The 24810-nt window shown below is 42.8% G+C and overlaps 1 protein-coding gene across 2 annotated transcripts in view; it reads left to right on the forward strand.

The window, feature by feature from the left end:
• Positions 1–5321: 5321 nt before the first annotated feature.
• Positions 5322–24810, forward strand: part of LOC144696133 (digestive cysteine proteinase 2-like) — a 40273-nt gene continuing 20784 nt past the window's right edge. Inside the window, exons 1-6 of one of the 2 annotated variants that reach the window (XM_078567474.1) lie at positions 5322–5382; positions 7451–7507; positions 12487–12579; positions 13437–13609; positions 14315–14555; positions 16236–16434. In XM_078567474.1, the coding sequence (XP_078423600.1) occupies positions 5343–5382; positions 7451–7507; positions 12487–12579; positions 13437–13609; positions 14315–14555; positions 16236–16434 (803 nt within the window). In that variant the 5' untranslated portion in view covers positions 5322–5342. The remainder of the gene's footprint in view (positions 5383–7450; positions 7508–12486; positions 12580–13436; positions 13610–14314; positions 14556–16235; positions 16435–24810) is intronic. The other variant, XM_078567475.1, reaches the window with a different exon arrangement.

Genomic DNA, 24810 nt, shown 5'->3' on the forward strand with positions numbered 1-24810 from the left:
CCTCAGGGTTGAGGTCCTTTCTTTCATTTACAAATGTGGGATTGTGTGTAAAATTAACACAACAATTACTATTTTTAAAATTACCTAATATTAATTTGCAACAAAAATGCAATTCATTAATTTTCCAACATCATGAATATAAGATAGTCATGAATAAATCTAATAAGAAATTCAGGAGCAAAGTCTTTACCCAAAGAGCCGTGAGTATGTGGAACTCACTCCTACATGAAGTAGATGAGGTTCAAAGTACAAATGTGCTTAAGGAGAAGCTGAATAAACGCATGAGAGAGAATGAAATAGAAGCTTATACTTATAGGATTAGATTGAGTGGGGTGGGAAGAGGCTTGGGTGGAGCATACACACTGACAAAGGAGTTATTTGAACTTCTCACACTTATTGTAGGTGAGGGTGGAGTACAGGGAAAAGGTTTTAAGGAGGTGGTTTGCAGTAGAGAAATTAAGCCAGGGATGATCTAGTATGATCCTTGAACAGTGAGTAGTTCTGGCAGATGAAAGCAGGACCCAATAGCACTTTGTGTGGTCCAATCAGATCTGGCAGGGATGACCAATTGTCAGCCAGGGTCCTTTCAAGTACTCATCCCCTGGACTTAAGGAAGTGGAGATGAGGGGAGCATCATCCATCAGCTCCATTGATACTCAGCTACACCCGAGCCATGCAATCCCAGCCAGTTCACAGGCCAGTTCATATTTGCAGTTTTTATCACAACCTGACCCTGAGGAGATCCCCTGGGGCATTGGTTAATCCTCACATCAGTGAAATCATCAGACATATAGGAGCCCGAGTGCAGCAGCTAGCAGCACGCCAGTCTCTTGAGCCAGAAGCTCCAAGGTTTGAGTTCCACTCCAGGATTTGCTGAGCACAAAAGGACCCAGCTACTGGTGCAGGCAAGCCAGCATGTATCAGTGCTGGTCTCCAGCTCGAATTAAAGGAGCGGGTTAGTGCATGGAAGGGCGTCTGGCTGTAACAAACCATCAAGCAAATCTAAAAAAAGGTGCCTAACTAAGGGTGATGACCCAGCATTGTGACGATCCCATGTAGCATAGGCAAAGCCAAAAGAGGGACCAGAGTGAAATTATCAGACCCATCTACCAGTAAGAATGCTAACTTAATATTGATGGCGTTTTAAAAAAAAAATCATGCAATATTTTTAATAAACCAGGGTAGAAATTGCCACCAACTGTGTTATCATCTGAATTCCTAACCCCTCTCTTTAAAATCTTAGCCAACAAGCTAATCTGTTTCAATGAGTTATTGATTCCCATAAGCTAGCAGAGAATTTGATACAAATATATTAAACATTCATATAATAGCACAACAGAAATATCCAGGTTATTTATTCTTTACAATGTGCACACCAGTACTGTGAAAGAAAATGTATACCCTCAACATGCCCCTTTTAAGATTATATTCAGTATTCCTGGGGTGCGGAGCTGGGAGTCACACAGACATCCAGTGACATCCACTCGCTTTTGGAATGTAGCTTTTAATTAGAGAAACTTTAAACTTTAACATGGGAGTGGAAGTTTCACTCAAATTTTTATGGTAATTTATTTAACATGATAGTATCAACCTTTTGCCCTGTGATGGACTGAGTTTACCCCACCTAGCACTCATTGCCTGTCGAAATAGGCTCTGACTCCCATGCAACCCTGAATTAGATAAATCGATTCTGGAAAAATGAGTATCAACCTTGTATCACATTTAGAATTATCACCCATCTGTGAGTAAGTTGATTTCCCCAAAATGCAAAGGATAATGGTCACTTCCTGTTTTCTCTGAAATAGTTGCAGCTATTGATGAAGATTTCCACAATTGGCAGAGTTAGAGTGGGACTAAAGTTGACCCTTTTCACCAAGAGCCTTTTGTTTGGAGAGATTGGGCAGAATTTTCTGCCTGTCGGGTGGGTGGGCCCGACCCAATCTCCGGCGGGCGGGGAGCAGATCCCCACCGGAGAAGCGGGCCCCGCCGCCATTTTACGTGGGCGGGCCAATTAAGGCCTGCCCAGTGTGACGTCCGGCGGGAAGCGCTATGCGCACCCTGTGCGGGCGGGGGGGGATTCACCAAAAGCGAGAGTGCACTCTTTCACGCATGCGCACGACAGAGCGCACATCTCCCTGAGGCTAAGTGCAGCCTCAGGGATATCACTTCCACTTTGAAAAATATTAAAAATAGAAAAAAAAAATTCCCTAACGTGTCCCCCTCATGTGACAATGTCACATGAGATGGGACATGTTCATAATTTACAGAATAACTTTGTAAAATTTTTAAAACCCTACATGAAACCTCATCCCGCCGCTGGATGAGGTTTCATGTTTTCTCTAGTTGCCGCCGGGGCTCCCGGCCGACCCGACAACCTTAAAGTTGGACGGGCAGGTCCTTTAATTGTTTTAATGATCCTGTCAATGGCCTCAATTGGTCATTGACAGGTCGGCGGGCCCGCAGCTGATTTTGCTGCGCCCCTGCCTTCCTGAAAATTTAAATGGGGTGGGCTGATGTCGGGGGTTCCGCCCATTTTACGCGTCAGTGAGTGGGTCCCGCCCCCTGCTCACCGACGGCAAAATTCTGCCCATTGAGTTTAAAATCACCCAATAATCAAAATCAAACATCAAATTCCTTTATGATAAAAGCAAAATATTGCGAATTCTGGAATTCTGATATAAAAACAGGAAAAACTCAGCAGGTCTGTCAGCACCTGTGGAGAGAGAAACAGAGTTAACGTTTCAAGTCCAGATGACTCTTACGTTATGATTTGAGTGAATTTTTGAAGTTGTGAGATGTTCTTTTCTCAACGTAACATTCATAAAGTTCAAAAAATGAGGTTTTTTCCCAACAGGTTTGATTACTGTAGACCAAAGAAAAACACTCTGTAAAGTTGCATGAAGGGCAATTCCTAAGGGTACAAGCTGCCATGGTTCTGTATTATACATATAAACAGGAGAGGCCATTCAGCCCCTCAATCCTGTCCCAGCAGTCAGTTAGATTATGGCTGAGCTGTATCTTAATTCCATTTACCCACCTTGGTTCGATATTCTTTTAAACTCTTGCCCGACAAAAATTGATTATTCTCAGTTTTGAAATTTTGAATTAACCCTCACCCTTCACCCAGCCTCTGCAGCTTTTTGAGAGAGTGTGTTTTAGATTTCCAAAGCCCTCTGTGTGAAGAAATACTTCCAGACATCGCCCCGAGCAGCCTAGCTTTATTTTTAAGACTATGACTCCCCTGCCACAGGAAATAGTTTCTCTCTACCATATCGAGGGAATATAAGCTATGGGAACCTCACCTCATCATTTAAACCTTTTAACCTCAGCACCATTCAAGTGAATCTGAATTATGCCCTTTCTAAGTAGGTAAAGAGTCTGCCTCACTCATCAAAATGGTTGATAACTGTCACACCTTAATCTCTCAACCAGTATTACTAAAAGAAAATCTATTTACTCATCTCATTGCTACTTGTGGGACCTCTCTGTAAACAAATTAGCTGTTATGTTTTCCTACATTACAACAGTGCCTTTGTCTCAAGAGCAGCTGTGAGGTGCTTGGGACACCCAGAGGTGGTGGGAAGCCCTAATTCAATACAAGTTCATTTTTCTTGACACGTTTTTCTGCTGGTTCGCAGAGCAGTTTTTTATGGTTCAGAAGCAAACATGGCTTAAAGTACCTCACCAGCCGCGACAATCCATACTTAGGGGTATTGCCTCCATTGTACTACTTCACAATGTTCACAATAACAAAAACAAAAAATGCTGGAAATAGACAGCCTATCAGACAGGATCTGTAAAGACAAAACATAAGTTATTAAAAAAGCCTCAACTTTTAAATTCTTATCTTTGTTTTCAAATCCCTCCATGAGCTTCTCACCACATATTTGTACCGTCAGTAAGACTGCCTATTTCTACCTCTGTAACACCGCCCGACTCCCCCCTCCCCACCTCAGCTTATCTACTTCTGAAACCCTCATCCATACCTTTGATACCTCCAGATTTCACTATTGCAACACACTCCTGGCTGGTTTCCCATGTTCTACCTGCTGTAAACTTGAGGACGTACAAATTCTGCTGCCCATGTCCTTACTTGCACCAAATCCCGTTCACCTGTCACTGCTGTGCTTGCTGAACTACAATGACTCCTAGTTAAACAATGCTTCAATTTTAGTATTATAATTCTTGTTTTCAAACTCTTCCATGGCGTAGCTCTTCCGTATGTCTAATATCCTCCAGTCCCACAACCCTCCGAGATATCAGTGTTTCTCCAATTCTGCCCCACCCACTTTTAAGATGCTTCTTAAAACTTACTGCTTTGAATAGGTTTTTGCCATCTGTCCTAATATGTCCTTATGCAGTTCGGTGTCACATTTTGTTTGATAATGCTCATGTGAAGTGCCTTGAGACAGTTTAAAGGTGCTATATAAATGCATGTTGCTGTTGCAGGTGAAACTCTTCCTCAGAACTGAGTCTTGCACACAATGTCAAAAAGTAAGGTGCAGGCAGTTGCATGGAACAGATAAATGGGCATTTTAACACATTACTCTTATTGAAACACATAAGATTGGGAGGGGGACTTGACAGGGTAGATGCTAGGAGGATGTTTCCTCTCATGAGGGAATCTAGAACTAGTGGGCACTGTTTAAAAATGAGGGGTCTCCCATTTAAAACAGAGGCAAAGAGGAATTTCTTCTCTCAGAGAGTCGTTAATCTCTGAAATTTTCTTCCAGTGGAAGCTGGGTCATTGAATATCTTCAGGGCTGAGTTACACAGCATTTTGATCGACAAGGTGGGGGCAGGTAGGTAATTGGAGTTAAGGCCACAATCTGATCAGCTGTGATTTTATTGAAGGGTGGAGTAGGTTCAATGGGCTGAATGGCCTTCTCCTGCTCCTATTTCTTATGATTTTACGATCCAAGGAAAACTATAGACTACATCCTGGAATAAAATACAGTCCCTTCCTTCCTCCCATCTCAAAGGAGATGCACTTCCAAGAGGGAATTTTATAAACTCTCCCGCTTAAAACAGATGGCTTTTTTTTTTGTTGTTGCTACCTTTTTAATTTTTATTATTTTTAATTTAACTGTTAAAAGTCTCAGTTGGATTGCTCGCGTGTTGAACTCTCAAGATTGCAATATGTTGCACCAAGACTACTTCCAAATAGCTTGGAGGCCATAAGGGCTCCCGGCCACGTGACACACCGCCTACTCTACAGACCCCCCACCTTTCGACGGTGCTGATTGGCTGTTCTATGAAAGAGGCTCCACCTCCTGGATAGATGCTGATTGGTTGAGGGCTCCAGCTGATTTGAATGACACTCGGTGCTTTGGAAGGGAGCGATGCGGTGGTGGATTGTTGCGTTGCTCAGGTGCTTGTCAGGTAATCGCAACAGTCTTTACCTCGAGTCGCTTTTCTCGACCTGCCCTGAAATCATTCTTAATGTTCTTGTTAATGTTGCCAACTAGCTTCATCAGCCTTAGAAAGGGTGTGTTTGTCCAGCTCTGAATACTATCCCTGCCTAAGACACGACGGCCCGAGTGGCTCCCCTCTTGTGTTTAGTCAGCCTGTGATTCACTATTGGCAGCGAATGTAAAACACTCTCCCCAAAGGAAGCAAAGGAGTGATGAGAAAGAGAAAGGGAAATCCGATTAATGATATTGTATTTTAATCGATAACACTCGGTTTTTCCTGTCCAGGCTTTTCAATGGCTGGTTTAAGGGCATTCCCTTCCCTGTTCAAAAATTCAATTCAATTAGTTAAACACTATTTGTCTTTTACACATCCGTGCTGACTCTCCTTAATTAACTCAAACCTCTCCAAGTGCCTGTTGATTTTTGCCCTGATCATGGATTCCAGAAACCCTCCCCACCACTGATGTTAAACTACTTGGCCTGTAGTTATGAGGACTGTGATTCTGTGACTGTCCTCACACCCTTTCAAGGTGTCACATTTGTCAGTCTCTAATCCTCTGGCACCTCCCCATATCTAGGGAAAATTGAAAGATTAAGGCAAGCCCTTTCACTATCTCCATCCCCAATTTCTTCAGAAACCTGGGATGCAAGTCATCCAGACCAGATAATTTATCCAATTTAAGCATTGCCAGCTTTTCCAGCACCACCTCCCTTCCAATTTTCACCCTATCCCCACTCTACTATCCCAACTTCTACCAACACTTTGTCAGATTCCTCTTCCTCAGTAAACTTCAATATAGTGAACTTACTTAAGTATTCTAACCTTGCCCTGCATCTCTAAGCACATATCACCCTTTTCATTCCCAATAGGACCCACTCCACCTCATACTATCTGTTTGCTATTTACATGCTGATAGAAGATTTTTGGATTCCCTTTTATGTTGACTGCCATTCTGTTCTCACAAGCTCTCTTTGCCAGTCTTATTTTCCTCTTCACCTCGCTCTCAGCCTCATTCTCACTTGAAGAATTCACCCTGACATTCATCATACCCTCCTTTTTTGTTTCATCATAATCTCTATCTCCCTCGTCATCCAAGAAGCCCTGTTTTTGGCTCCCTTACCTTTTGCCTTTGTTGAAATGTACCCAGCCTGTACCTGAAGCATCTCCCCCTTAAAGATCGCCCACTGTTCCACTACAGTTTTTCCTGCTGCTCTCTGATTCCATTTTACCCTGGCTAGATCTGAAATTAGCCCTCTTCCAATTTAGAAATTCTATATTAGATTGTTCCTTGCGCTTCTCCATAATTAATCTGAACCTTATGATATGATGATCGCCCTTACCCAAATGCTCCCCCATAGACACTTGGTCCATTTGGCTCACCTCATTACCCAGCATCAGATCCAGCAATGCCGTCTTTCTATAAAAACAAAAAACTGCGGATGCTGGAAATCCAAAACAAAAACAGAATTACCTGGAAAAACTCAGCAGGTCTGGCAGATTCCAGATAATTGTGTAAGCTGTTTCCTTAACATATAGGTGATGTTAGATGGACAAGCTTATTAGTGCTGTGTGCCGGGTAGGTTAGAGAGATTTGGCTGGTTGAACGCCACCAGCAACTTGTGCAAATTTAAACATTTCAAAACCTTTACTGTGCCAACCTATACCTGAGCTGTCTGGACTTTGGCATGTGATGTGTGAATTCCATATTGGGCAAACAGAATGTGCCATTGTCGATTTCTCAATAACTTGGTTTGGAGTTTCTTAAAGCATGTGCTGGTGTCAAAAAAACTCTCTAAGCAGTTTTGTTTCTTTGTGTGTGTGAGCTCATTTGGGTAATACTTGTATTTTAAACCCATTTCATTATGTTAAAACATTATTAAAAGACAAAATAAATAAGGATAATTCTATTTCAGTATTAAACTTGGTTGGATTAAAACAAATTCAAGTGAATCTCAAAATCAGTTGTTTTAGTGAAGTAGCAAATATAGTGCTCACAATGGTAAATGTTGTGTACTGAACTATTTGTTTTATGTAGTGGTGAATGTCAAGCCTTCAAATGTTCCCATCTTTCCGAAAATTTACCATATATCAGGTATGGCACGTGTTTTTTTTTATAAAATAAGTTTTATGAAACCAGAATATGAATGAGCAAACACTGGATACATAAGAAAGTTAGTCCATCTATCCACAGCCTTTTACAAAAAGTGTTTGTGGATGAGAGGTAATAAAAAAACAGTGAAGAACTAAGTTGGAAAATGTGCACAGTCTGCACTAAAAACGGCAGTATAATCATGATGCTGTTCTCTGTATCTACCCATCTCAGCACAGTATAATTCACTGTTTTTAATGGAAGCCCTGCTTTACATGCTAAAATACATCATGAACCACTCTGGATTTTTCTCACAGATCCAAGAATAAGATGGACACAAAATGAAACCTTTTAGGTACGCTAGGAGATAGTACTGTGATATTTCATTGTACTGATCTTACTCCTTTGAAGAAATTAGGTGTAATTGTTTTTTCTGTTTATCTCTGCCGTATCAATTCCAGTGAACTCTTTCTGGAATTGATAGAGCACAGAGATAAACAGAGCAGCTAGGCAAATATTGAGGAATAATGGGATAGGAGGTTGCAATATTGATGCTGTATTGGAATCAGATTGTGTTGTGTAACAGTGCAGTCTTTTGATCAATCCATCTGCTTTTTTTTGTTTTCCTTAAAACAATTGCTGGTGGACACTTTTGTTGTAAAATAATGAACTGGACAAGCCATATAAATACTATGGCTACAAAAGCAGGTCAGAGGCTAGGAATTGTGCAACAAATAACTCACATAGAGTCATAGCTCCACCCCAGGCAACAACCTGGTGAATTTCCTCTGCACCACCTCTAGTGCAATCACATCCTTCCTGTAGTGTGGTGACCGGAATTGCACAAAGTACTCTAGCAGTGGCCGAACCAGTGTTTTATACAGCTCCAACATAACCTCCCTACTCTTATATTCTATGCCTCAGCTAATAAAGATAAGTACCCCATATGCCTTTTTAACCATCTTATCTCCCTGTGCGACTGCCTTCAGGGATCTATGGACATGTACACCAAGGTCCTTCTGATCCTCTTTACTTCCTAGGGTCCTACCATTCATTGTGTATTCCCTTGCCATGTTAGTCCTCCCAAAATGCATCACATCACACCTTTCAGGATTAAATTCCATTTGCCACTGCTCTGCCCATCTTACCAGCCCATCTATATCGTCCTGTAATCTAAAGCTTTCCTTCTCACTATTTACGACACCACCAATTTTTGTGTCACTTCATGTCGCCCCATCTCCTGACTTCTGAAAGCCTGTCCACCATCTACAAGGCACAAGTGTGATGGAATACTCCCCACTTGCCTGGGTGAGTGCAGCTCCCACAACACTCAAGAAGCTTAACACCATCCAGGACAAAATAGCCTGCTTGATTGGCACCCCATCCACAAACATTCACTCCCTCCACCACCAACACACAGTAGCAGCAGTGTGTGTGCCATCTACAAGATGAACTGCAGGAATTCACCAAGGCTCCATAGACAGCACCTTCCAAACCCATGACCACTACCATCTAGAAGGACAAGGGTAGCAGATGGAGGGGAACTTCCAGGCAGTGATTACCCCAGCTAAGTCACTCACCATCCTGACTTGGAAATATATCGTCATTCCTTCACTGCCACTGAGTCAAAATCCTGGAACTCCCTTCCTAACAGACTGTGGGTGTACCTACACCACATAGACTGCAGCAGTTCAAGAAGGCAGCTCACCGCCACCTTCTCAAGGGCAACTAGGGTTGGGCAATAAATGCTGGCCCAGCCAGCAAAGCCCACATCCCATGAATGAATATTTTTAAAAATGGGCTCAGGTTAGTCTGCACAGACTGCACATGGTGAAAATCTGCATGAGTAACTACATATAATGGGAACCTGAACCTTTGTTTACTTGTATGAGTTATCCAAACCTCAAGAGGTCCGAGAGTCAACAGAATTGAGAGACAAAGGATCTGCGTTTTGGGTTATCTGTTGATCTGGAAAGACATTGGGTTGAACCTGCCTTCAGGCAGAGAGCTGAAGAAGAAACCCCGAGCATTGTGACACCCACTGGGGTAGGGTAAGGTGGCAGGTCCCAAATCCACCCCAGCTGGTACAGGGATCAAACCCTGTGCTGTTGGCCTCAATCTGATCCACACTGGCCGAAGCCAACTGAGCCATCCAGTCCCCCAAGAAGTCTGAGTTGCTGTGGGAACACACACTTTTACATGCATGTTGTAGTCTGGAGCTATGGATAGCAATGGTAGAGGTTCCAATTTCTTTCCATCACATGGCTGACCAGGAATCTCTCCTGCTCCTACTGCCTGCCATTGGCTATGTTGGGAAGATTTACAAGTAGATACTCAGCCTGTTCGGCCATGTTATAAATGCACCTTCCTTGGCCTCAAGTCCTGGGCTGGAACTCAAACCCGGAGCTTCTGGTTCAGAGGCAGGGATGCTACCACAAGACCTCCTACATAGAATTTGTGTAAGGCCAAATGGTATAAAATATGGGACATGATTTTAAAGCAGTTACGCAGATTGGAATGTGTGAGCAGCTAGTGTAAGTCATATTTAGAACCCTGCTGGTCTGGTTCCAACTTTCCCTGACGTGAGGGCAAGGTCTGTATGGACCTGCAATGTGTGGCTGCATCCAAAATAGCAGAATTGACACAAGTGCTGTCAGTGAGCACTGTTCATATTTGCTGATGGTCAGAGCCAGCAATACTTTATCATGACAAAGAAGGTTTTGATGCTTCCAGCTCTTGCTGTCAGGCACGGACCTTTAAAGTAACCAACATAGTCAGGATTAATTGTAGTGTAGACTCAATATTAGACTTTTCCATTGTGAGCAATGAGTTATCCATACATTTAGAAATCTAAAAAGCAACTTTAATTTATTGTAGTTTATAAGTTTAAATTACACCATGACTTATTTTGTCTGTGGTTACGTCTGAAGGTTTCAGTCCTCCAATGCTGAGGTTTGGCTGTGTTATGACATATCTGCCTAAAGATTGGCTGTCCACTTCACCAATGGAGGGACAATCAGTCTGCCTCAAATTCTAAACTTAAACACTATTTTGAACTTCTCTTTTAACGGTATTGAATTGCATGTCCACTGCATTTTTGTATAAAGCACAAATTCACTTCCTTCCAATTCCAAAGCTTTAGTGAAGGATGCCTCCATAATATCCTGCTTAATTTCTTCTGGCTCACCTTTAGATTCCTAGAGCAGTGAAGTAGCAGTACAGAACCGACTGGCTCCATTTCACAGTACCCTAGAAAAATCCAGAATAAGTATAGTGTTACAAATGAAAGGTTTATAAGATTATGTAATAAACTGTCTCTTTAATTTAAGGTAAAATGGAGTAATGAAGTGAGTTATGTGATCAGGTGGCCTCATTAACATGGAGATAGGGGGTGTTCAGTCAAGAGACTGAGAGCAAGATGCAAAATGTTCACAACCGAAACAAAGTGAGAAGCCTATGGGCAGACTTTCTGTCTCAGGGACTTTGGAACAGAAAGAGAGAGAGAGGTACACAGAGACAAAGGCTGCAGCTAGTGTGGTCAGCAGTGAGGTGAGTGCTCCCTTCCTATAACTACCAGACAGAATGCGGGAGAAAAGACAGCCTCTGATCAAAAAGATGTATCCCATGGCAATCGAAAGACATAAGAAGGTTCATCTTGGTGTGGCCGGGTGAAGGAATCACCAGACTATGCCGTGCCGAGTTGAAAACTCTCCGAAAACTGAGAAAATGCCTTTTAATGGTCACTCAGTGTCAGGACTGGGAAAAGCAAACCTGTTGGAAACTGGGGATAATATTGGACTGGTTCCTGTAAAAACTGCAATTCTGCGGAGAGTGGGCTGTAAAGTATTACTGTGGGGTGGGGATTGTGTTAAAGGTGGGGGGGTGGAGGAGGTTTATTTATTCTGTAGTTTGGTGCGTTAGTTGCCTACTACGTAGTGTTTAGTTGTTGTTGATTTTAGTCTGTTTGTTACAATCAAAGTTTTACAAACTGAAATCTTGTCATGAGTTTCCTTTAAGATGGTCACTGAGAATTCAAATCTCTTGTTTAAAATTATTGGTCTTTAAGAGAATTGTAATAACTTGCAATAGGACCAGACTCCTACTGTTTCAAAGAGACAAACGCACTTAGAAAATTCTATGCAAACAGGTCCATTTTTTTTTTAAAAACTGATTTAGTACTTTTACCAGATTGATGATGAGCAGATGATCTTTTGAAAAAGAAATGTGATATTGCATTTTGGGAAGTGAGAATTAAGTTGCATATTTGTCTTGTGCTCTGTCCCTTTTGTCAGGAGATGGTGTTGTATTTCCTTGTTTGACCCATGTTATTGATTTGTTCAGCTACTGAGAAATGGTCATATAAGTAAGACTGAAAATTGCTGTCCACACAATTGACTAGTTTTTCCTCTTGAGTATTGGGACTTTGAACAATGCATTCTCCAAAGGAATTTGCATATATAACAAAAACGTATATACTAAAATTTGTTTTAATTTTTAAATCCAGTTTATATAATGTGTAGCCAATAACAAGTTGAATTCATCTAGCAAGTAGAAAACATCCCCAAGTGCTTCTTGTTATTGAACAAGATTGCATGTTGAACCTGATAAGGAGATGGAAGCACAAAAGACCAAAAGCTTGGCTAAATAGTAAGGATTTAAGAAGTGCCAGGAGGTTAGAGATGTAGCTAGTTTTAAGGAAGGAATTCCAGAGTTTTGTGCCTAGGCAGCTGAAGGCATGGCCACTAAGGTGCAATCAGGGAGTTAAGAAGATCCAATGAAAATACTCCCAGATGTATACAAAAGGTACAGCCTTGAAAATCCTTGGTCTCCAGTTGCTGTAAAGGACTTGAAATTGAATTTAATCTTCTAACTGTTGACTAGTATAAATAATGAACCATTGAAAATTGTTGGATGCTAATGAAGATAATGCTGTACTTTTCTCTTGTGAGTCAAAGTTACTTTTTTAACCATCTTGTCTACAGGAATTATTTCATTGCCATATGCCGACATTGAAGAACCATTTGAAGCTTGGTACAACTTGACCGGAAAAGTCAGTCGCATTGAATACTATGATGGTATAGTTTTGGTCTTTTGGATAGTTTTTGATTTAGGTCACCTTCTTATCCACTGGGTTAAGGAACAATGGGGGGAACATAAGAATGTAAGAAATAGGAGTAAGAGTAGACCATATGGCCCCTTGAGCCTGCTCCGCCATTCAGTATGAACATAGCTGTTCTTCTGCCTCAGCTCCACTTGCCTGCCTGCTCCTCTTAATACTTGATTCCCTGAGAGACCAAAAATCTATCTCTGCCTTAAATGTATTTAATGATGGAGCATCTGCAACCCTGTGGGATAGAGAATTCCAAAGATTCACACCCTTTCATTGAAGAAGTTTCTGCTCGTTTTGGTCCTAAATGATCCGCTTTTTGTCCTAAGACTGTGCCCCCGTGTTCTAAATTCCCCAGCCAGGGGAAACGATATCCCAGTGTCTACCCTGTCTATCTTCATAATCTTGTATGTTTCAATGAGTTCCCCTCTCATTCTTCTAAACTCCCGAGATTATAGACCCAATTTATTCAGCCTGTCATCGCGAGAGGACAATAGTGTTAACAACCACAGCTTTTACTTGTCTCAAACCTATGATGTTCTGGTCAATGAGGGTGACAATTTGGAGGAAAAAAAGTACATCTTTAATTTGATAACTTGATAATTCATTAAAAAAAATTGCAACTTCCTTCCTATATATTGGTGCTGATGACTCAGGATCCTACACTGAAGATGGAATGTCTTTAGAGATATGCTGATCATGGTCCCGAGAGTGATCTGCTCATAGAAAATAGGTGCCATTTAGTATCGTCTTTATTTTAGGCCAGAAACCTTTAGTAGTTATGATTTTTTAATAGTTTAATAAAATCTTCTACCAATTTTACAGGTCAGGTTATAACTCTGCAGCATGGATTCAGAAAGCCAGCCGGAATTAGTTACAAGATTTCTCCAGCAACTACAGAAACTGAAACAAATGTTATCAAATGCTTCCAATTAAATGGAACCATCCATGAACCTGTCCGTGCGCAGCCTGTTATTCCAAATTTGCGAGGTTTTTGGGTAAGGAGGTACATTATAGAATGGAAAAAGTTGAGAAAAGGATTGAAAGTAGAGTTGTCAATTGTGATTAAATATATCCCTGGAGGTTTCATCACACGACTTGTCCTCACACTCCAGCCATTAGTTGGTCAACATATCGATCTTTGTGACGTACTGCCTCCCTGTGCCAATTGGAAAGCAAAAAGACTCATTACCCAATCAGTCAAACAGCCCTTTTCCCCCCATTTTCAATATTTTTATATCTGTAAAGAGAAATTTTCAAAGAAAATTACAAAAAATAACTTTTTAAATTTCCCAATGACTTTTCTCCAGTGTTGCACACAGGAGGTCCTGGGGATTGATCTTCAATTCCTGGAGATTCCAGGCCAATCCTGGAGGGTTGGCAACCCTAACTGAAATGTTAATTACATAGAGCAGAATGACTGTATGTCAAACTGAGAAGCTGTTGCTGCAAATTTTAACAGTGCATTTATTTCATCATAGCTGAAATGTTCAGTGTAGCTTTCTTACACCAGAATAAGGTTACATAACTTTTTTGGATTTTATTTGAAATGCTTCTGTGTGATACCTGAAGAAAGGGATGTATTTTTATGAGAGGAAGGGATTACTATCTATTCGTTAGCCACTCATGTTAAAGATAAATTAAACTAGTCCAGAATATTGTTGATAACTGTGACCTTATATATATACTTACTGATCTCTTAGCTCATAAAGGAAGATGACTCCAAAGGAATTCATTGCAGTGTGTGGCAAAATTTCACTTCTGCGGGTAAAAAAAAGAACACCTACACCATGTGGATTGCCAATTCTGCTAGCGGCCCCATTCCTATCCATTATGAAATGAAGGGATACAACACCTTGTTTGGAGGACATTATGACAAATATGAAATAGATTACAAAGAGTTGAAGCATGATGTGGACCCAAATGTCTTCAAAATTCCTGCAGGTAAAACATCTAGCAGACTCTTGCTGCAACCTTGTAGAGCACCACCATATATGTGGTTATAATTTACCTCTATTTAGTTTTGAAGGAATGAGCCTATGAAGAATTAATGGATTTGCACTGTTGATCTGCTTAAGAAAATTCGATTAAACTGCTCAAGAAGTCTGTAGATCTTCCTGGTGGTTTCCTGTTTATGTTTAACAACTCACTCAAAACTTTGATCATTTTAATTTACAAGGGCATTTTGCTTGCATGACTGACATAGAGTGGCAATGTGCTCAGGTTCTGGCAATGATATGCCTATGTTGTGTTCCCAGTCTCATGCCTGGTGGGTGTTGAGTGGAAGACAAGTGTTTCTTTTGCATGTGAGAGTGTGCAGGTCAGCGTACTGTCGCTGCAGGTTACTCTCTTGAAATTCTTAGTGACGATTGAGTTTCAGGAATAAGTGATCTATGTGCTGGAGGAAGGAACCAGAGGCTGAAGTGAGATTTATAAGTGACCATATTTCAGTTTCAAGTTTGAAACATTTAATTATTCAATTTTAGAAGAATAATTGTGAACTAAATAGAATAATTTTTGTGTGACTCTTCCTTAAATTGTTATGTCTCATATATTGAAATATAAGTAGTGACTTCTACAGCCTAGGTGCTTTCTTACTCCCCTACCCTAACCACCCCCCGATTAGCTCGAACACACAGAATTCAAGTCATCACAATGTTACCATTGCATATTCAATATTTTAAAGAGAAGGACCTGGAATCACATAAACAATAGCCTGCAGGATATCCTGTAAAAGACTTTTCAGTATGTACATGTTTAAAAGTGAAGTCATTTGTATATTAATATTAAAGACATGTGGAAGTTAATGCCATCACCCCCTCCCCTGGTGTGTTCAGAGGCTGGGGTGGTGGGGTTGGGGATTGTGATTGGTCGGGAGAGTGTAGGATGGAGATCTTGCCGCCCTCCAGCCTCCCTCTGATCGAGTCTGGAGCAGGAAGGCTTGCAGGCAGCCTTCCTATATAGAGGCTGATTGCAGTCTGTCAGGGCCACTTATGGGCCTCATCCTGCTGCTGCTGGTATTCAACCAGCGGTGGGCAGGGGCCTCACCACCCAGGTGGGAGCTCCGCAAACCTTGCCGGGTTTGTCTGTGGCCTACTGGGGGGGTGGGGGACCCTCATTCCCAGGTAATTTGTGGGATTAAGGGACTCCATCAGGAAGGGGCGGGGTGCTGTTGAGAGCCACTGCCTGCCCTGTCTTCCAACCACCTTCCCATCCACCCTTGCTGGTGACTCCTTAACTGCAACCCCCACCCTACCCTCACTCACCTGTGACCTGTGGCCTGGGGTCCCTTAGCAATTCTAGGCCTCTCCCAAGATGCATTACCAGCAACAGCCACAACTCCCAGTGGCTCTGCCTGTAAAGGGGAGCTGCCAGCTTCTTCTGATTTAGCCACCGGATCCCTTGGGGGGAGGGGCAGGGGAAGGATTTCTGACCCGGGGGTCCTAAATCCCAGGGATGGCCTGGAGCTGGCCACTTACTTAATGCCATTGGGCCTCCCCCCATGGAAGTGGTATGGGGCTCCCACTAGTTTCCAACCAGAGGGTGAGATCCCCATGGCCAACATTAAATCCGGGCCAGCGCATAATTATTGAACACTGGTGTAAATTTTTAAAATTATTACAGGTTTGTCTTGTGAAAGTTTCCCTGGTCCTCCAGTAGAACATAGAATTCTGGCTAATCCCATTCACGATTTAATTGACAACGAACAGGACGACAGGACTCATAATTTGTTCCAGTATTACAAGAAGAAATTTGAAAGGGTCTATGAGGAAGGTGATCAGGAACATGAGATGAGAAAAGTCACTTTTACTCACAACATGAGGTAAAGTTGATTATCATTTTATGATTGCTGTCAAAATAAAGCATTATTTTACAAATGTTTATTCTGCTAGAGGGGGTTGGATGTAATGGTCCAACTTGTCAGGTCATTGTGGATGCAGTAGCAATGAGGTTATCCTCCATGGACTCCCAAAAGCCTGGTCCAATGATTTGGAAACAGGAGTTTAAATCCCACCATGACAGCTGGGGAATTTAAATTCAATTAATTAAATGAATCTGGAATTATAAATCTGCCAACACTAATGATGACCATGAAACTATTGGATTGTTGAAAAGAAACATCTGGTTCACTAATGTTCTTCAGAAAAGGAAATCTGCTATCCTTACCCAGTCTGGCCTGTATGTGACTCCAAATCGAGGCATAGATTACAAAAGTAGGGAGGTCATGTTGGAGTTGTATAAAACCTTGGTGACGCCACAGCTGGAGCACTGTGCGCAGCTCTGGTCGCCACATTATAGGAAGGATGTGATTGCACTGGCGGGGGTGCAGAGGAGATTCACCAGGATGTTGCCTGGGATGAAACGTTTAAGTTATGAAGAGAGGTTGGATAGACTTGGGTTGTTTTCGTTGGAGCAGAGAAGACTGAGGGGCGACCTGATGGAGGTGTACAAGATTATGAGGGGCATGGACAGGGTGGATAGGGAGCAGCTGTTCCCCTTAGTTGAAGGGTCAGTCTCAAGGGGACATAAGTTCAAGGTGAGGGGCAGGAGGTTTAGGGGGGATGTGAGGAAAAACATTTTTCCCCAGAGGGTGGTGACGGTCTGGAATGCGCTGTCTGGGAGGGTGGTGGAGGTGGGTTGCCTCACATCCTTTAAAAAGTACCTGGATGAGCACTTGGCACGTCATAACATTCAAGGCTATGGGCCAAGTGCTGGTAAATGGGATTAGGTTGGTAGGTTAGGTGTTTCTTACATGTCGGTGCAGACTCGATGGGCTGAAGGGCCTCTTCTGCACTGTGATTCTGTGATTCAGTGTGTTGATCCTTGACTGCCTTCTGAAATGTTTAACAATAAAGACCACCGCAAGTCAACAAAAACCCGAGTGTACAGAGCAGTTGTCATCACCGTGCTCCTGTGCTGCAGTGAGACCTGGACTGTATATCAGGGACACAAAAACATGTAAGAGAGTGCATCTGCTGCCTTCTCCAGGTTCAATGGAAGGACTATTAAACAGGTAGTGCCCTTCTTGAAGCCAGCTCCACGAGCATTCAGGCAAAACTGCTGCAAAATCAACTTCGATGGACTGTACACTATGTCCAGTTGGTGGCAAACCATTTCCCCCACCAGGTCCTGATTTCTCAACTCCCAAATAGCCAAAACTCCACAGAAGGATCAAAAAAACTCAGGAAATAAAAGGGACAGCGGCAACATGGATACAAAATTGGCTGAGTGACAGGAAACAGAGTTGTGGTTAATGGGTCTTTTCTGGACTGGAAGAAGATTTATAGTAAAGTTTCCCAATGTTAGGACCCTTGCTTTTCTTGATATCTGTTAATGACCTAAACCAGGATATAATTTCTAAATTTGTGGATAATACAAAACTTGGAAGTATTGTGAACTGTGAGGAGGATACTGTAGAACTTCAAAATGACATAGACAAGTTGGTGGAATGAGGGGACAGTTGGGAAATGAAATTTAATGCAGAGAAGTGTGAGGTGATTCATTTTTGTAGGAAGAACAGAGAAAATATAAAATAAGGGGTACAATTCTAAAAGGGTGCAGGGGCACAGGGACCTGCGTGTATATGTGCATAAATCATTGAAGGTGACAAAACAAGTTGAGAAGTTAGTAAAGCATACAGTATACAACACTTTATTAATAGGAACATGGAGTACAAAAGCAAGAAAGTTATGCTGAACTTGTACAGAACACTGGTTCGGCCTCAGCTGAAGTATTGCATCCAGTTCCGGGTGCCACACTTTAGGAAGGATGTGAAGCCATGAGAGATGCAGCAAATATTCATGAGATTGGTTCCAAAGATGAGGAATTTCAGTTATGAAGATAGACTGGAGAAGTTGGGACTGTTTTCCTTGGAGAAGAAAAGGTTGAGAGGATATTTGTTAGAGATGTTCAAAATCATGAGAGGCCTGGACAGAGTAGATAGGGTGAAACTGTTCCCATTGGTGGAAAGATAGAGAATTAACATAATTGGCAAAAGAAGCAATGGCGGCATGAAGAAAAATGTGAGGACCTGGAGTGCACTACTTGAGAGTGTGGTGAAGGCAGGGTCAAGTGAGGCATTCTGAGGAAGTTGGATTATTGTCTGAAGAGGAAGAATGTGCAGGGCTGTGAGGAGAAAGCTGGGGAGTGGCACTAGGTGAATTGCTCCTTCAGAGAGCCAGCACAAACACGATGGGCCAAATGGTTACAGCACGGAAGACAGCCATTTTGTGATTCTGTGAATGCTTCAAAGACACTCTGAAGCTCTCATTGAAGCGCGGCAGCATTGACATCAGTGACTGAAAGGAGCTTGATACCAATCGTTCAGAATGGTGACAACATGTCCATCAAACTGTATTATGCTTTGAGTCACGTGCTTTGAGGCAGAGCAGCAGCAGCAGCAAAGAAAAGGAAGCAAATCCTGCATTCCGGATCCCACTACCTCATGGGACATCCTGCCCTATGTGCCCAAAGATCTGTCATATAAGAATCAGCTTGTTCCGTCACAAGACCCATGGCAGGAATTTTCAATCCTGAGTCAAGGGACATCCTCGAATCAAGGGACAGCTGATGACATCTGCCTTCCCAGCTTCCTGAGTTCCAAAGTAGAGTCATATTGGACTCAAAACATTGACTCTGCTTCTCTCTCCACAGATGCTGCCAGACCTGCTGAGCTTTTCCAGCACTTCTTGTTTCTATTTCAGATCTTGGGCATCTGAAGTATTTTGCTTTTATTTTATTGCCTTCTGTGCATCTGGCTGCTCTTAGTGGATATTGTCATTTCGAAATGGAATTGCCTGAAATTTTACCAGCAAAAGAATTGATGATATCTGTGCCACTGCCAGAAATCAAGTATTGGTGCAGTGAAATTGTCAGGGGAATGTAATACTATAATGTAATAATAATGTAATACTATGTTGAAACTGTAAACTCGTGAGAATTGCAACCCCAAAGATTGGGTAAAAAAAAAATTCAAATGTGGCTTAAAACTATGTCCTGCCAAGAAGGCATGAAAAAAAACCTAAAAGAAATTGTTTCTCCTTCATATTCATTGTTTAAATACTTCTTTTTTAAATGGACAATTGCTGGGCTGATAAAATGGCCACAGCTAGTCACATGCTGGTAGTTCTGTAAAACTCTGAGCAGTTCCAATGGCCAAAGGCAAACTCATCAACCCCCTGGAATGTGACATGTATTGAATAAACATTCCAGCCAAGCCAACACAACTAGTAGACGAGACGTCTGCACCAACCAGCTCTGGACAAAGGCAAAGTTATTTGTGACTCCTCAACTCCAACGCTATTCTATTAGTCCTGCAGTTATCTGCTCAAAATACAATGGGTTTGGAGTTTTAACAAGGCACCTTAAACTACATCATTAGCTGAATGGCTCAACCTGAAACCACCCTGTCACATGACCAACACCTATGCTGTTTGAATTACTTTAATCATACAGCTTTTGAACTCTGTTTTCTTTGCCGTTTAACCTCCGAAGAGAAACAGGACTCCAGGCTAGCAGCCTGCCTCTGTCTGCCATCTTCCTTCAGCCAAGCAGCAGTAGAACCAGGGTTTGGTTTAAATTGCCTGGTCCCCATACAACCCTGTTTTCTACTGGAATGTCTATACCACTGCCCACAAGACTAAATTCATTCCTATGTGCCCATCTCATTATGGAAGTCATCTCTTTAGCCTGCAGACTCTGGAAAAAACTAGATTTTGATTCTGGATTCCGGACTCATGTGAAACAATAATTCACATTTTGTCTGTGATCTTTACCCCGTACCTCTTTTCCCTTATCCCTCTTTTATTGTGTGAATGCACCAGGGATAGCATAGCGACGCTCGCTTCCCGTGTTTTTGAGTGTGTGTAAAATAAACTAGCCCTCTGATTTTACCCTATCTTGAGTTTGCCATGAGGTTATTAATAAAGGATTAGATCACTCTGAAACTGAGGGGTTGGGAAATATGCCTTACAAAAGGGGGAAGTCAGAAACCAAAAACACCTTTCTGTGAGAGGAGAAATCCGGGCTGTTTAAACCCCCTCCTGTCCGTAACAGAAATTGGGAGCTCAAGTCCGAGAAAACCAATTTTGAATTTAACCAGAGTCCAAGTTAAGAGACGAGCCAAAGCTGATATAAAAGAGCCAATTGGAAGCTAAGAGGAAAACTCAGTGGCTGAAACAAACTACAAAGATAGGTGCGGAAAAGGGAATACAAACTAATGAAACCTTAGCCTCCCTAAGTCGGGGTCAATTAAGACTCGTAGCCTGGGAGATACAGGTAGAAGTTCTTCCTGAGGCCAAAAAGCCTGAGGCACTCCAGATACTTTTGGAGAATTTAAACGTCAGTCTCTATCCAAAACAGATAGAAGAATCCAGAACCAGAAACTGATTGGGGATCTGAATTCAAGATAATTACCCTAGCCACAAAATGGCTGTTAGAGCCGGAGAGGAGGACAGTAGAACCACAGGAGGGAGAAAGAGAACGAGAGTTCCAGAAAAGAGAACAAGAGAGAGAACAGGTTCTCCAGCAAAAGATGCTGGAGATGAAATTAAAGGTCCAAAAGCAGAGAGAGAATTCCCAAAGGAGATGGAAAGGAGACAGAGGGAATTAGCTATGTTGCGGGGAATTGACTTTGTGAGGTCCTAAGCACTGTGCCCTGAGAAGCCAGGACAATCCAGAGAGGTGGGGCAAACCGAAAGATTTCAGCAAAGCTCTGCAATCTGGTAGAGGCTGAAAAAGGCTCAGAGACCCTGCAAGCGGTGAAAGAACCCATCAGGGGTAAGGCGGCTCAGGGAAAGCTACCTGGATTTAAAAAGGCTGAGATTAGGCCAATAAAATTCAACGGGGTCGGGAGAATGAATTTCAAAAGAGATGAAGGGAGTGAGCCGGAGACCGAATTGGCCGATACCTCCTTCTCTGTTAAATTAAACAGGGAACAGGGCCATTCCCAGGCAGCAGAACTGAAGTGAGGGAGCTGCCTCACACAGTCAAAGAGTCACATGGCAGAGCAGTAGAAGCTCGCCAGCCCCATGTCAGCCAGGGTGTCCCAAGAGGACATGGGACCAAACAGGGAGCAGCCCAGCCCTGCAGTAACTACATTAGGGAAGTCATTAACCTGTGAGCTAGTCCATTTTGCCACCACCCAAAAGTCAAAGCAAATGTTGCAGTTAACTTCCAGGCATCCAAAACCGGTGGGCAGTACTCAGTTGAGGAGCTGGTGGGAAGCAAAAAGGCTGGTATGGGAGTTGCAAAGGTTGGAGGAGATGCAGCCAAAGAGGTGCTGGTGGAATCCATCTGCCCGGCATTAAATAGGGTCACAAAGTCCCCCAGACCCGGCCAGCAAATTTAAACAGAAAGGAGCCCATACCCCTGCTGTAGGAGCAGGAGGCCTGGCTGGCTGAAACCTTCTTTTCAATTTTAGAAGAGGGGTGTCAGGAAAGGCCCCGAATAGATACCCCGTTGGTGAGGAAACCACTTTTGCCCAGATTTTTAAACAAAAGGAGCTTGCACCCCTGCTGGCTATCCAAACCCAGCTTTTCGAATTTAGAGGCAGACCGCTAGGTTCCCAAATACTCCCAGAGCCTGTGAGGAAGCTACCTCCCCCAGTTGAAGAGTTGCAGGGCACAGCAGCCGAAGCTAGCCCAACCACTGTGAGCAAGGAAAATCCCAAAGATACAGGACAGAATAAGTCCCAAACCAGGCAGAGCGATTTAAAAAGAAAGAAGCCTGCACCCTTGCTGGGTGAACAGGAGGTCTGGCTAGCCCATATAGTCTTTCCAACTTAGAGCGAAAACAGGGGAGGTCCAAAGTAGACATGCAGATGGTGAGGGAGATGCTTCACCTAGTTAATGAGCTGCGGAGCAGTGCCGTTGGAGCTGGATGGCCACCTGAGGGCAGTAGTGCCCCAAACAAAACGGGACAGGTTAGGAACCAACCCCTTCCCAACGGAACAGGTCGGGGAAAGACAGTAACCCTGAAAATCCACTGCCCTTTGGGACTACCACAAAAGAGTTCAAGTGTCATTAGAACCAAATTGAACCCAGAGCCCAGTCAGTCGGTGAGTGTCTGTCAGAAGGTGGACACGTCTGAAGGTAACCAGGAGGGGTCACAGTGAGAAGGAGGGACAGGAGGCTTCCCCAGTGGAAACCCCAGCTCCCATGCTGGCAGACCCCGAAATCTCAAATGCCTGATCAGCAACCCTGACCCGAGGGCAGTGGGAAGATGTGGCCACTCTGCTTGGGAAATTTAAGGAAATTTATACAGGGATCCATTGGAGAGTGCCCCACTAGCAGTCCATGACATTGATGTGGGAGATCCCCAACCAATAAATCAAAAGCCCTACCAGCTGAGCTCCAACTAGCTAGCCAAGGTCAGGCAGGAAACCCAGCACATGCTGGACCCTGTTACAGCTGGAGTTCCCCCGATACCCTGGAGTTGGGTCTTGCAGCGTTTTGACCGACAAGAGAAATTACTCACATTGGCTAACACCTTGTCCTGTGTGTAAACGCTGAGAATGCAGCAGGGAACGGACATTTCCTCCCTGCTGGCTATGTGGTTTTTTTTTCCAAGGAGTGAATGAGAAAATGAGTGTATACATCCTTACCTTTCCTCTTCTCCATCAACATGTTTGAAAAAAAAATGAAATAGAATTGTTTTTTTTTTCTTCCAACGATGGAGGCGGGTCATTGCCAAGAAGGCCAGAAGAAAAGAATCTTTAAAAAATATGTTTCTCTTCCATATTCGCTTGTTTAAATTCTTTTCTTAAATGGACAATTGCTGGGCTGATAAAATGGCCACAGCTAGTCACATGCTGGTAATTCTGTAAAATTCTGAGCAGTTCCAATAGACAAAGGCAAACTCATCAACCTCCTGGAATGTGACTTGTATTGTATGAACATTCCAGCCAAGCCAACACAAAGGACTAGTGGACAAGATGTCTGCACCAGCAGGCTCTGTCACAAAGGCAGAGGTATTTGTGACTCTTCAACTCCAACATTGTGCTAATGGTTCCACAGTTACCTGCTCAAAATGCAGTGGGTTTTAACGAGGCTTCTTGAAGTATGTCATTAACTGAATGGTTTGACCTGGAACCACCCTGTCACATGACCAAACCTTGAGCTATTTAAATTACTTTAATCAGACTGCTTTTGGGCTTGTTTTCAGTCGCTGTTTAACCTCTGAAGAGAAACAGGACTCCAGGCTAGCAGCCTGCCTCTGTCTGCCATTTTCCATCAGCCAAGCAGCAGTAGAACCAGGGTTTGGTTTAAATTGCCTGGCCCCCAGATATCCTGTTTTCTACTGGAATGTCTGAATTTCGTTACCACTGCCCACATGACTAAATTCATCCCCCTGGGCCCATCTCATCGTGGAAGTCATCTCTTCAGCCTGCGGACTCTGGAAGATTACACCATTGGACTTTGATTTTAGATTCTGGACTCACGTGAAACAATAATTCTTATTTTGTCTGTGGTCTTCGCAAGGTGCCCCATTCCTTCCTTTATTCCTCTTTGATTGTGTGAATGTACCAGGGGGTTATGTGGCACCACCCCCTCCTCGCGTTTTTGCGTGGTATAAAATAAACAAATCCTCTGATTTTACCCTATCTCGAATTTGCTGTGGGGTTATTAATAAAGGATTAGACCACTCCAAACTGAGGGGTTAGGAAATATGTCACCGTTTAGAAAAGAGCAAAATTAAAAACCATAAACACCTTTCGGTTTGTGGACATTGAGAGGAGAAATCAGGACTTTTTATATTAAACCCCCTCCTGTTCATAACAAATAGTTTATCTTAATGTTATACCCCTTGACCTCATGTCAGTAACTTCTTGCATACTCAAAATTCGAGCTCAGGCTTGTATAATTACATTCTCAAAAGAAGAATATCTGCTCATGGGCAGCAAGGTTAAGATTGCAGACTGATGGTTAGGACGAAGCACCATTCACAAATGTTGATGCCTTCGATGCTATCTTCTTGAAGACAATTTGCTGCAGCTGGACCTGGATTGGACAAATTTTAAAACCTCTAGCAAATAAATCAAAATATCTTGACCAAAAGGTTTAAATTTATTCTCAGCCACCAAAGACAGACTGCTTCCCATTTTGCTTGGGGCCATTACCAATGGAAGAGATTCAAAGTATGAATGAGAAAGCAAGGTTCAAAACATCACAGGTTATTTGGAGATCAGTGGGGAAGACTT

The sequence above is a fragment of the Cetorhinus maximus genome, chromosome 21, assembly GCF_964194155.1.
Source record: "Cetorhinus maximus chromosome 21, sCetMax3.hap1.1, whole genome shotgun sequence".
In the NCBI taxonomy this organism is placed as follows: domain Eukaryota; kingdom Metazoa; phylum Chordata; class Chondrichthyes; order Lamniformes; family Cetorhinidae; genus Cetorhinus; species Cetorhinus maximus.